The sequence below is a fragment of the Hippoglossus hippoglossus genome, chromosome 23 (genome assembly GCF_009819705.1).
Source record: "Hippoglossus hippoglossus isolate fHipHip1 chromosome 23, fHipHip1.pri, whole genome shotgun sequence".
Taxonomy (NCBI): Eukaryota; Metazoa; Chordata; class Actinopteri; order Pleuronectiformes; family Pleuronectidae; genus Hippoglossus; species Hippoglossus hippoglossus.
The window spans coordinates 15,886,452-15,900,176 of record NC_047173.1 but is presented as its reverse complement, the minus strand read 5'-3'; the positions used below and the strand labels follow the sequence as shown (position 1 = coordinate 15,900,176).

The 13,725-nt window shown below is 46.7% G+C and overlaps 1 protein-coding gene across 28 annotated transcripts in view; it reads left to right on the top strand.

Annotated features, from left to right (window-relative positions):
* celf2 (cugbp, Elav-like family member 2) overlaps positions 1 to 13,725 on the top strand; it is a 169,884-nt gene that overhangs the window by 103,100 nt on the left and 53,059 nt on the right. For all 28 annotated transcript variants that reach the window (XM_034577925.1, XM_034577944.1, XM_034577952.1 and 25 more), the window contains one exon: positions 11,983 to 12,065. In XM_034577925.1, coding sequence (XP_034433816.1) covers positions 11,983 to 12,065 — 83 coding nt within the window. The remainder of the gene's footprint in view (positions 1 to 11,982; positions 12,066 to 13,725) is intronic.

Below are 13,725 nucleotides of genomic sequence, written 5' to 3'. Positions count from 1 at the left end.
TCATACTTCATATCATCATACTGCTGCAGCCCGGTCCCCACAGCAGACTCAAAACACCACTAACCTCTTTTAACTGCCCACGCACGAGTAATATCAAACAGTGCGGAGAGAGTCTGCAGATGAAGAGCAGATGAAGAACGTCGAGTGCACTAAACAAACTCCAGAAAAATCACAAAGGTGTAAAGAGAGAGAGAGACAACCTACAGAGACGCAGAGACGTGGCAGCAAACGTACACGGTGGAGAAACTGCACGAGATACGAGTCACGACATGAAATGACTTCCGGCTGACGTGAGATCTGGGTCATCTGGGCTCGAGTGGCCGTCCCACCTTGATGCGGCCAGAACCAATGATATATATGTGCAGAATTACACAAGCAAACACGCAGTTCGTGCACCATTTGAAGACAAAGACCCGAAACTGCGTGATTTGCAGCTATTTTCTCCCATTCTCCCTTTCTTTCTCCTGTGATGAATTTGTCAAGTGTGAGAGCAAACAATGGAGACAGCAGCAAGGAACGGGCAGACAATACCGCTGCCATATTAACAGGCATCAACCCGGAGTGGGGGCTGATGACACCCCTGATGAGACACGGAGAGTGGGAGGAAAGTGAAGAGACGGAGAGAGAGAGAGAGAGACAAGTGAGAGGACGACAGGAAGGCAGAGACGCTTCCATCCATCCAACTGTAAAAGCTAATTTCTAGAGAAGTTTTCAAAGTGTCAGACGAAGCAGAGTATGAATCAGCGAGTAAACACCGATCTGCCAGAAAATGGAATTGAATTAAGGATTTTCCCCGTCGATCGTCACCGAACCTGTCCTGAAAACAAACGCACGCACCTGCTGACGCTTCTAGTGCAACAGCTAATGGTAATTAATCCACACACTGAAACCCTATACGGCACAGAATACATTTAAATGCCGCTAATGAGCTTTGGCAGATACATTAGGGAGGAAATGTAATTGCCGCCTGGATTACGTTCGCTGATGGAGTTTCCTTCCAATTCAGGAAGCGTGACAGAGGCGCGCGGAGCAGAAGTCATGAGCCCGGATGCTTCTGACACGTAAACACCACCGACAGGGTTCATGTCCCCGGGTGGGGTTTGGTTTTACTCCACTCAGACACTTCGTTACGGTCGGGGACAGATTGTGGTTCTGGTGTCGGAGTAAAAAAACAGAAACACTTTTTATCTTGTGATTGAAATCGGTGTTTACTGTTTCCCAAACTTTAAGTGTTTCCAGTTGTCTTTAAGATGTAATATATAACCATTCTTCATTCAAATGTCAAGAAAGAACCAGACCTGTGTTTTATATATTATTACAAATGTTCAAACTGGGAGAAATCATCAGAAATCAAAATCAAATGTATTCAAACAGGACGCTACTTTCTGTCACATCCTCGTTACCCGTGACTTTGCTCGTCTCATAATGAATCCTGATTGTTTCGGTTGAGGTTGGATATTTTACAATTTAACCATAAACCTTATCTTAAATAATTATAAATAAAAAGGAAACAAATACAACCGAATATACTGAACTTGAATAAAATAAGTCTTGATTACTAACTGGCTAAAGTAAGCAGCTGTTGTGGTGATTGAATTCAGTGCAGGTTAAATCCCTATCAACCTGGGGCCACTCATGTTCTAGCACTGGTTGTGGTGTGGTTACATAATGAGGTCAGTCGGGGTCCGGCAGCAATTTTCTATCCTGGGGCCCCATAATCGGTTAACACGGCCATGTATGAGATAGTGTTTTCTTATTCTGTTTATAATTACCATTAATCCAAGTGGACTCACACGACCTACAACACACATCAGTTACTACCTAAATAACCTATTTATACTATTTCTGATTGCTCAGGTGAATGTGTGAAAAGCTTCTCTGGAGTCGGCCAGCGAGGAAGACGAGTTGCCACAAATACCGGCTTATGACTAACTATTGAGATCATGCTTTGAAATGGGATTAATGGTTTGCTTCTCTGCGGCTTAGAGGTGCGACGTCCTTCACCTTTCGGCACCTGCCCACTCCATCACGGTCTGAGTTTAGTTTTTCTCTCCGTGTGTGTGTGTGTGTGTGTGTGTGTGTGTGTGTGTGTGTGTGTGTGTGTGTGTGTGTGTGTGTGTGTGTTTCCTCCCTCTCGTTCTGACTGAGTCATACGAGCCGGTGAAAGCCCGGAGACGACGTTCTGCCAGCACCGAAACACTCCCTCACGGGCTTTGTGTCCGTGTGTCCTCAGCCTCGAGACGACTCCTTCTCTCTTTTCCCTGCCCTCGTTCTCTCTGCTGCTGCCGCTGAAGAGGGAAAAACGATCCAGAGTTCCTCCTCTTGTCCTTCACCTCCTTCAAAATCTGCTTCCCCCGTCTCCACCACCCTTGAAATAAGTTGTTTTTGTGGTTGATGAGTGAGGAGTATCTCTCACAGGGGATAAAAAATGTTACTGCTGCCGCGCCATAAACGACCGGACCGGTCCGAGATGGAAAGAATCAGGAGACAGGACGGACTCCTCTTCCCCAAAAAATATAGTGACTGATATTATTTGTCTGCCTTCACCTTAAATCTCAGGAAATCCTACATGACAAAATGTTTCTTTGCCTATAATTCAAAGGCTTCAGTACATGTCGGCGTGGGAAGAGATGGATGTAGAAGTCACGGGCGGCGGCGGCGGCGGCGGCGGCGGCGTGCCCCCGCGAGGTGGTAATTCAGGGTCTTGTCCGTCCGCGCTGCGAGTCGAGGTGCTTTAAGAGGAAATGTAGCATTTGATTGGGCTCTTATGGTCTTGTTATTCACAGGCTCTGAGCACTGTTGTTGTTTTCTCAGAGTTAAGTAAGCCGCCTGGCCTCGTCTGCACTCCCTCAACTCGAGGGAGCCGCGATGGCCCCCTCGCCGGCCCCCCCTCGCCGGCCTGGATGGTAATTTCACTGGTGTCAGGGAAACCGTGGCCCCTCTCTCTTCCCTCAGTGTGTTTATTCTAAATTAGCGACGGTGTTGTTTGAAAATGATCGGGGCCTTCTGGGGCAAATGAACCCACTCCGATGCCCCGGTGGCCGCCCGGAGGCACTGCTTTCTTTTTCTTTTTTTTTCTCTCCATTAAAGCAGCAGTTTGGATTTAAATGAGTTTGTTAGTCCCGCTGAGATGCAGGAAAAAAGTTCCACGGCTGCGGCTACGAGCCTTTTCACAACTCCAACAACTTGTCTGGTTTTTTTCCTTCATCCGCTCGCGTTAGGATCCTCATTAGCCGAAAAACTTGAGCAGCGGCAGCGACGACAACAACACAAAGACAAAAACTTGACAAATTGACAGCGGAAGTATAAGATGACTCCGAAAAGACATGAACGAGTCATAAATGTCTGGATGTAAGAGGCTGGAACAGGCGGTTGTTGGAAGTTGGGTGTTGACGAACTTCTTTACGATGGATTTAAATCAGTATTATTGTTTGATTGTTGTTATTTTCTAATTAGCATCACATCTAAGGGAAATTGTACTTTATAAAAATGTTTAAAGCAGCACAACACCACTTTCCCTCTGCTTAAGAAACTCTTAAGCCTCTTAAAAGTCCTCCTCCCCGCTCAGAAGCGTCTTCTCACCTCAGGATCTCTCTGAAGGCCTGAGACGCTTTGTGCTTGACTTTTATCTCCACCAGAAACTGTAGTCTTATAACCGCGAGGGGGGAATTCTTAGAAAACGTCATATTTCTAATAATTTCCGAGGAAGCTTTATGAAAACGAGCCCTGGTGCATTAGGATGTTTTAGGCCCGATTCACTTCTTTGTGCTGGATCTGAATTATTTCTATTCTTTATCTTTCTATAAACTGAAAATCTTTTTTTTTATAATTTTAACAGCATGTCTGGTTTATTAAGTATTGTTTTAAAATATCAATCAGACTCCGGCACACGTCGGTCTGGGACATGGTTCTGAATAAATTCATGTTTAATCGCGTGGAACATAAACGCAAATTCTTCATGCTCATTCGGATCTTGGGCTGAAACGCACGTCAAAACCAAAGTGGATATCTGTGGATCAGTTTAATCCCCCACTTTTTATTATCCTCATCTTCTGACGTCACGTGTAAGTGCTGCTTGAGACTCGTCTTCAGCCTGACAAGAATAAAACTCCTCCGGGCAAACACAAGTCTGTTTTGGTCATGGAAGAGTATTATTCATCCAAATGCCCGTATCGCAAAGTGATCACTTCAAATCTGTTCAGGTTAGAATCCAAAACTTAATCCGGAGATGAAAATAGCTTGAATAAGTTCCCATTTGTGTATTTTTGTGCCACTTCTTTGTTTTGCAGGTTGCATTCTGCAGCCTGACCCAGGTGTGTGTACTTTGTGTGTTTGTGCTGACGACGGCGGTCTGGGGAATACCGTGGCTTCTACAGTTGCTCTAATGTGTTTGGAGTTAATAACCAGATGAGTGGACGAACAGGGGGGGGGGGGGAGAGGGGCGCGGATGAGAAATGGAGCAATTTGGCATTTTATGCTGAAAAAGAGATGGAGATGGAGATGGAGGGAGAGATAAAGGCAGAATGAGACAGAGAGAGCCAGAGGGGTAAACAGAGAATGGTCCTTTCTGCTAAAACACAACCTTAAGCGCCATGACAGGTTTGTTGCAGTGTGTGTGTCCGTGTGTGTGTGTGTGTGTGTGTGTGTGTGTGTGTGTGTGTGTGTGTGTTTTGGCAGGGGACGCACTGTGTCATCTATCTTCATGATACAGTCTGAGCCCACATGAGTAACTGGGACACATCCACACACTTAAATCCACACACACACACACACACACACACACACACACACACACACACACACACACACACACACACACACACACACAGTCAGTTTAATGTCTTCATTAAGAGGTTGTTTCCTGCACAAAAGTCTCATAAGCGAGTGGAAACAGAACTGAATGAAAACGAGACAATATTCAAAATGATGATGAAATAAGATGTTTTAAACTAATTCAAACCAAACTTATCACAAAAAGGAGCAGAATCCATCTTTGAGACACATTTATTAAACACGTAGTCCGTCCCATCTGCTAACATGGAGGAGGCAGGGTGTACGACCTATACAGCAACCAGCCACCAGGGGCGATCAAGACAATAGACCCTTATTTGATATTATTTGGACCACAAATACTGAACTGTACTTTAAATGAAACTTAAAGTGAAATATCACAGTGAGATATTTTCTCGAAATCACTCAACGCCTTCAAAAACCAGGAATCTGTGATCTACTCGTATGAATAAACCATTTTTCTGCCGCCTGACGCTGATTACTGCAACATCGGGATTCAACTCACAGCCACAGCGTCGTGGCTGAAGAGACAAAGACGTAAAAAGAGCCACCTCTAGAAAAATCAAACCTTAAAAAATCAGAGACAACACGCCGCCACCCACACGGCCTGATTGACAGCCGACCTCTGGGGACGCGAGGCAGCCGCCAGCGTTCGGCGCCCGGAGACGGACACAAAGACTGTCGCAGATTGGCTCCTCGAGTGCGACGATAAACGCTTCTCGCCTATTACAGTTTATTTTTGTCTTCATAGGAATCACATTGGAACCAAAGAAATCCATAAACCATCAATACCGGCCCCTGAGAGGTGATTTAGTTTTTTGACGTGGACACCTGACATGGGTTTGACATCAATCATCATTTTTTAAATCTCCACACCCTGAAATGTCATCGGGATGGAGCAGAGAAAAAACACACAAACCGTTTCCAGCCTGGAAATAAACACATGCAGGCAGATTACGGCTCGGATGGAAATCTCGCTGCCTGGGTTCCTCTGATGCCGCGTCCGGGGACCCGCCGCCAAGCGTCCGGCATCATCCGCTTTGAAACATGGAATCCGACTGTATCCTCCCGCTCAGCTGTGGCGTCGCCGAGCGAGCGCTCCGCCGTCCAAGACAATTATCTGCTGTAATGGATTCAGTTGAGACGGGCCGACCTGAGATGGAGGGCTGATTTATTTCATTCTTTCCTAAAGCAGAGCGTCCAATTATATCGCCTTAACTAGACATTAGATTTTTTTTTTTCGCCGGCTACCCGGGCCCAATTAGAGAGCAGCTGCAGGTGGATTTTAATGGGAGAGATTGTGTGTGTGTGTGTGTGTGTGTGTCTGTGTGTCTGTGTGTGTGTGTGTGTTTTCTCTCTCCATAGTTATATTTCTGCATGCCTCAGCGACAGAGAGAGTTGCTTGGTTATGAGCGAAGTTGCAGAGCTGGATTTTTCTTCTCGAGCACTTCGGGGGCGGCCGGGAAGAGGCTTTGATTTCCGGGAGAGTGCTGTTGTTGTTTATAGCAGCGAGGGGAGGGAGGGATGGAGGGGGGGGGGGGGGGGGGGGTTCGTTTGGTGCTGTTCCACCAAACGAACCTGTATAGATCTGTGAAGTGCTGCGAGCTGGACCGGCTCCTGCGTTAACAGGATTAGCACACCAGCCAAATGCCCGTCAGAGACGCAGCATTGTTCGAAGCCATCCACTCATCCTCTCCCTATTTTATCGTTTGACAATTTCTTCTTTATGGCGTTGTCAAACTCAGGATGTGTTCCCTGTCACCGCTTTCCTGCCTCCCCCCCGTCCCTGCTGTCACTCAGCGGCTCTTTGACACACGGGAATTATACACATTAAGGGGCTCTTTTTTTTTTTACAGCTGCTGGAGGAAAGAGGTGGAGCGTGTATCCCATGCCACCCAGAGGCCTGTGCCTGAGCAGTAATTGCAGTGGAGTGTAGTTAATGTGGGTCAGCGGTTGGAGTGGAAACCGGCGAGTGGGAAGGAAAAGGAAACCGGAGTGATGGAGGGAGAAAGTGGGGAGTGAAAGTGGAGACGTGAAGCTTCCACCTGCATCTTTTCTTTTCATACTGCATCGTAGTAAATATTTATATCACGAGTTTTGTCTGGACTAATTATGAGGTGTTTCAGGAGCTCCAGTGTTTTTCTGTGTTTGTTTTGGGCTTTTTTAACTTTGCAGAACTTTTACTTGCTCGATACGAGAACGGCGCTCAATAGTTTGTCTTGTTTTATTATCTGTCGAAGCCACATTTTGCAACTGGAATAGAACTTACAATGCCCAACAGTCTTGTAAGATATCAGTCTTGTCTGATTGTTTTCATCCAGATCCACGACTGATCCCCTGAGAAATCGGTGCCCGAGAAAAAATAAATCATGCTTTAAATTTGAACAAACCTGCAAAATTTGTCCATCTGTGAAACTCACAAAGTCTCTTTAAGTAGATTAGTTGCTGCTTAAGCCAACATGACCCCCCCCCCCCCCCCCCCCCCCCCCCCCCCCCCCCCCCCCCCCCCCCCCTCCTCACTGGCAGGGGAGGCCGAGATGTTCCCTTCAAAATTAAGCTTTACCTTTAAGAAAATTACCACCGTGAATTAAAGGTATAATAGAAGTGAAATTGAAGGTTGTCACCTCCGCAGCGTCTCTCACCCGGACTGGACCGACGGCCACGGTCACACACGGGGAGAACTCGGCCTGTCTGGTGTCTGGCTTTAAACGAAAAGCCAGGTATCGACCTCACATATAAATACTTGAGCCCGGTCGCACCTTCTCAACACGCCGGGTTCAGCCTCCCCTCGGCTTCTCCGCAGCCGCGCTGTCGCCGGGGTCGCCCTGTTGTTGCAGAGGGTAGAGGTGTTGACAGAGCCGGGGGGGCTGCGGGTCTCCGCTCAGTCAAAGGCCCCCTTCAGCAGCCATAAAGCATTTATGAACAGGCATCGCCCTCCTCTGCTTTCTATTCCGCTCACAGCCGCTCTTCCTCTCCCCTCCTCCTCCTCTTCTTCTTCTTCTTCTTCTCTCTGCCCTCCTTTCCCCGACATCCTCTTCGTCTGCCTCGGTGTCTTAGACACACACACACACACACACACACACACACGTCGGTGTCTAATAGATTTCTTCCCCTCAATCCGAGTTTGTGTGTGTGCGTCTCTCGTGTGTGTTTTTGGAGTGTCCCTCTTCAACAGCACAAGCAGAGTTGTATCTCCCCGCTCTGAGCCCCCTCGGCCTTCAGGTAAATGTTTGTGCTGCGAGAAAAGACACACACACACAAATAGACGGAAAGAGCTTATTCATGCTGGTCTGCAGCACTTCTTCACCTGCTCAAGGTTGTCGTGCAGGGAGTTTTTTTTTCTTCTTCTTCCTGCAAATAAAACGCACATGTGCAGACGTACGCTTAAAATGATACGCGTGCTCTCAGTGGCTTTCTGTAGCTTTGTGTGTGTGTGTGTGAGGTGCGAGCGAGTGTGCTGACTCTTAAACAGGTGCAACCGGAACACCGCAGGAATATCTGTGTGTGTGTGTGTGTGTGTGTGTGGTCCACTCCTCTGCTCTTTGATCCTCGTCTTGACAGCCCACCACCTGGGACGATCCGCCACACGCCGCATGGCTCCCAGGCGCCGGCTACACCATGGGAATCACAACACGCAGCGGCTAACGCGGCGCTTGCAGCCAACCCCTCCCCTGCACTTAATATGCTGTCAGAATTGCTAATGCTAGCAGCAAACAGCTAACCCTCCCATTTCTAGATATGCAGAAATAAAAAAAAAAAAGAAATAGAAATGCCGCCAGAATCCTAATTGAGCGAGCGCAGGTTAGCAGCTAACCCGAGTTCTCTGCTGCCGGAATTGCAAATCGCACACGAGGGGCCAAAGCTTGAACACAGGTGCAATTGGAATTATGATGGAATTATAATGTTCAATACTGAGGCAATGCTAAAAATCTCCCTCTTGTATACACATAGAACTCACTGTGCAGAAAGTTAGAATGGAAATCATGATGCCGGATCATTTTTTACATCACGGTTTAGTCCAAAAAGTTTAATTTAAGGGCCAGTGAATGATTCGTTCCACTCATTCTGTTCATCTTTGTGTTAACGTGCATGAATGAAGTCAAGGGTTTAGTGTTTGCTGTGTTAATCAGAACTGTTTAAACATCTTATATTTATAAATCTCACCTTTTTACAGATATTTATCTTTTATATAATCATGGTTTTCATTTAGTTTCTCTATTTTTGAAGGATTTCTGTCACTCTAGCTCCAATTATTAGGATTTTCAACTCAATAATCTTCTTTTACTTTTGATACTTGAAGACACTTTACTGCAGATATTTGTTTAACTTCTCAGTCCCATGTTTTTATCATGATTTCAATGAGCAAGCGTGAGATCAGTATGTGATCTCTCCACTTTACCTCTAGGTCATGTGTGTCTGTGCCGTATCAGCTGTTCGTCTCTTAGTCGTGACTAATTTCCCCACTTATCTCGGCGCCTTTAACTTGTGGAAGCCAGTGAGAAACTCTCCGCGGTGAACCGATGGCGGGGGAAGTGGAAGCGGAGGGTTTAGGGTTTTAGTGAAGTGACACCCGGCGCTGCCTTTAATGCTCGAGGTCGTAGAAGAAGAAAACACTAAGCCGAGAGTTATCCTCACTAATGCACAGGCACTGCAGCGTCTGAATCGCAACACCGATCACGTTGCTGACGCCAGGCTAAGGGCCAACTATTCAGCAGCCCTGGCACCCGGAGGACACCGCAGGAATTCAGATCCATTACGCTCCCAGCCTCATCAAAGGGACTCGGGGATTCGGATGCTAAACCTGCTCCAGATGCTCGCTGTTGGATTTCACTAAGATGCACTGCAGGGCGAGTGTCGTAAGGGCTGATGTCTGCGATGCGGACAACAAACCCGCAGCCAAACCGCCTCATTCACACTGAGCTGATTTGTGTCATAAACACAATGGGGAGGACGACAAAGCAGATGTGTACAGCTGCGCGCTCAGCTCATCTCTGGACATATAAATACACATCCACAGCACCTGATGAGAGAAGCTGGAGGCTCTGAGCGAATGAATCTGCAGCAACAAAGACCTTATGGAGGTTTACCTGACATATGCTAATGTGCTGTATGGACCCTGTTCAATGCAAAACGATCTGAAGTGCAGACGGAGCCTGGGATTGTGTGTCTGTGGTTCTTCTTTTAAAGTGGAGATTGACTTTATATCCGTACATGAAACAGCTCTGTTTGCACTGTGGCCGCAGAAAACACTGGTTTCTGTGTTTGTGATTAACTGTCTGGTTAAACGTTGTCAGTCAAACAGTTTAACCAGGACTCGAAACGCACAGTTAACGGTTTATTTAACAAGAAGCAGCTGCTACAGACACAGTGAATGGTTCAGATCGAAGGAGGTTCCTGGTTTGAATGTGGAGTTTGCATGTTCTCCCCATGGCTGCACGCCTTATTCCTGTAGTCCAATAGAAATGATTATGTTTGTCAGGCTGATGATTAGTTTAAAAAGTCTGAAATGTCGAGTATTCCTCTAAATGTCTGTGCTCACGTTGTTGGACTCTGCAGAAGGAAAATGTTGGAGGCAGCAAACAAGCAGCTTCATATTTAAAACACAGGTTGTCATTGATCCCGATGACGCCTCGTGAATCTCAGCGTCTCGTGTTTCTTCCTTCCAGTCGACGAACTCACCGCAGAGTTCATCCTCCGTATTTCATGCCGCGCTTGTCTTTTACGCGTCCCCTTTTTTCAACTGTTTGCTTTTTTGAATTTCCCTTTGGCTGCGAGATAATGATGTCAAAGTTTTCACGGGGACAGAAACAGAGGCGTGAGTCCTCGGAGAGACTTTCGCAAACAGCACGTTTGACAGAAATCAAATAACGGCCGCTGTGACTATGAGGAAAGTAAAGTCACACCTCTGTGTTTGGCCTGAATGTCCTCTCACCGGAGCTTCCCCTGACTGTGCAGGTTCGCGTGCTGACTGCGAACGGCCCACGACTGCGGTGTTTTCGCTCCACTCTGCAGGGATTACACACAGATTAATAAAGTGGCAAAAACCCATCTCTCCCTCGTTTGCTCTCTAGTTTTATACGCTCGTGTGTGCACATGCACTTGAGTGCATAAAGAGTATTGTCATTGAGGGAGTAAGCGACTTAGTGGAAATACATTCAGGACGTCGATACTGAAATTGGGCCAAGCACTGTAAAAAAAGGAAAAGTTAGAACTAAAGAATTCAAAGCAATTTGCTGCACTAGATTATTTTAATTTTGAAGCAGACTCAATTTATTATCATTTGTTCGTACAATTTTTATGTTTATAAAAAACACTTTTACACTACACTACGTTTTCTATCATGTGTCATGTTCCTGTTCTGGGAATTGAACCAACGACCTCCTCAGCCACAGCCACTCACTGTGTTTGTGTGTGAAAAGAATTGATTAGAAAAATGTTGCACAAAGGAAATTGAAGGATTAACTTCTTTGGATTCAATGAGAAATGAATCACATTTTTCAAATTCACGTTAGCAATTGTGTTGATGTTTTGTGTAAATGTGGATTAAAAGTTTTAATGTTTTTAGTCACTTGACAATTGGAATGAGTTGCTTTTTCCTTTTCACTTCATTATCTTGTCTGACCTTGTGTTCGTGTTGCAAATTCTCTATCCGGGAAGTGGCGCTGTCTTTCGAGCTCAACACCAGACGTGCTCGAATCACTGCAAAAAATGTTCTGTCCTCAGGTACTAAGTAATATTGTTTTGTCACTTTAATGACAGTTTTTCCAGGTTTTAACCGAGTCCTGTAGATATCTTCAGATCTGCAAATCATTAAATCCGTGAGACTTATTCAAAAGTGAGTGAGCAATAAATAAACGAGTGAATAAGAAACTGTTGGCTCGTTATTCAAGGATTAATGAAGAGAGGCGACCGCATTCTCCGTCACCTCCTGTCTCTGAGCCTTTGTGTCGTCGGTGTGGGTGCGTGTGCACCGCGCCGTGCGCACGCCTCCTCGAGGCTCAACTCATCAGCGCTGAAACAAATCCAAAAGCATTCTCTCTCCCTTCGGCCGGGATGTGTCGTCCTTAACATTCGCTCAGCGTCTGCCGATGTCGACAGGTGATGCCAAGCAGATGAATAGAGAAAATGCTCTTTGTTGCTCCTTATGCTCATCCCCTCTCTCTCTCTCTCTCTCTGTCTCTCTCTCCCCAGGCTGCTGTTTTGTCACGTTTTATACAAGGAAAGCTGCCCTTGAAGCCCAGAATGCACTGCACAACATAAAGACCTTAACAGGGGTGAGTGTGTGTCCTCGATTCTCCTCTGCCTACTTTCTCCTCTAATCACACACTTACAGCATTACCCTGAGGCGGTCCCGCCCCAACCTGTGTGCACAGCAGTGTGTTGTACAGTGTGTTGCTCTGCTGCCGCGCCGCATTTGCGAGCGCGAGTGTCCGGACGCGCGAGCGGGCGAGCGAGCAGCCGACTGTCAGAGTTGGTTTGTGAGAGAAAGTGTGAATTCCTGAGTGAAGACGCACGTGTGAAAGGTTCCCGCTAGAATCTCCTTGTAAACAAAAACACTTCTCTTTTTAAAACCTTCATGTCTGTGTCTCACTGTGGGGAACGCATCTCTTAGGGTTATCTTCACACGCCTCCGTATCGTTATTCCAGTTGTGATGCTCGCATCAAGGCAGAGCTCCTCGCCTTTAAAAAAAAACGGCTTGACGCTGTGTCTCCTGTCATTCAAACTCCTCTTCCTCCTTTTTCTCAGAAAGCGTGCGTCTGTTCTGCTGACTGCCGACGTGACGGACTTGCTAAACAGTCCAACTGGTCGAGCTAAGGCCGTGGTCACTGGTCACTGGACCGACTCATGTCTGTCACCACAGAAAGAGCATGTTAGCATCTACTAGACACTTCAGTTGGGCCCACCAAGCTTACAGTGGAAGCTACAGCCACAAAGCCATGTAGCTTGAGTGCTAGCTACCAAACCAGTTAGGTCCAGAGAGCGTAGCTGCCAAACCCAATTGCAAAAAGAGGCAGTGGGAGTCTCCCCATCCACGAGATTTTTCATATGAGGCCAAAAGGTGGTTGAATGGTCTGAGAAATCTCAAGTTATTTCCTCCGGTATCATTTCATTAGCTCAGATATTCCACCAAGCGACTGAACCACTTCACCCTTCATTGGATTTATCTTTGGAGCTCGACAGTCCCACAGTCACTTTGACCCTCTGCATCGGTCTGACATGAAGACAGTTCTGTCGATGAGATGTATTGTGTTCACGCGGCGTCAGTACATGCACACATGCAAGGTAATGATCCTGCCTGTGGTTAGTCTCTCAGTCCACTGAGAGCTCTATGTCCTTATATCGACAGGTGAGGACATGTAAAGACTTCTGATTGGTTGTACGTGTCATGGGTTGAGCACCTATATGGCCAAGCCCCTCTATTGGTAAGCAACGCGTCTCCTTTAGGATTGTGGGAGTAATTGATATGACCTACACCAGCACGGGACCACAACCGCCTGCCGCGCTCTTTGCTCGTCCACCCCAGGAGTGGAAACTACCCGGGCCGTGTGGAGGGCGGTGACTGGTAAAGAAATACACACAGCAGCAGCGAGCCCAGGCTTCATCTTTAACCTTTTCAAGCTTTTATAAGTCGGATAAAACCTGAATCCCACCTTGGTTTTTTTTTTTTTAAAGATAAGCATGTCTGGAATATAGGAGTCTGTTTAACCCCGTAGTGCACTTGCTTATAAAGTGAGGATGAGTTGACCTTGTCTTTGAATGGCGTGTGACGCTGAGTCAGCTCTCGTAGACTGAGCTCTGCCTTCATGCAAGTGTCACGTCTGGAATAAGGATGTAGAGGTCGAGGGTGTTTTCCATCTCGTGAGACGCCCGACTTACCAGAGATCAGAGGTCACAGGATGAATGAATCAGTGAAAGTGGTTCCTGCCTTAGTT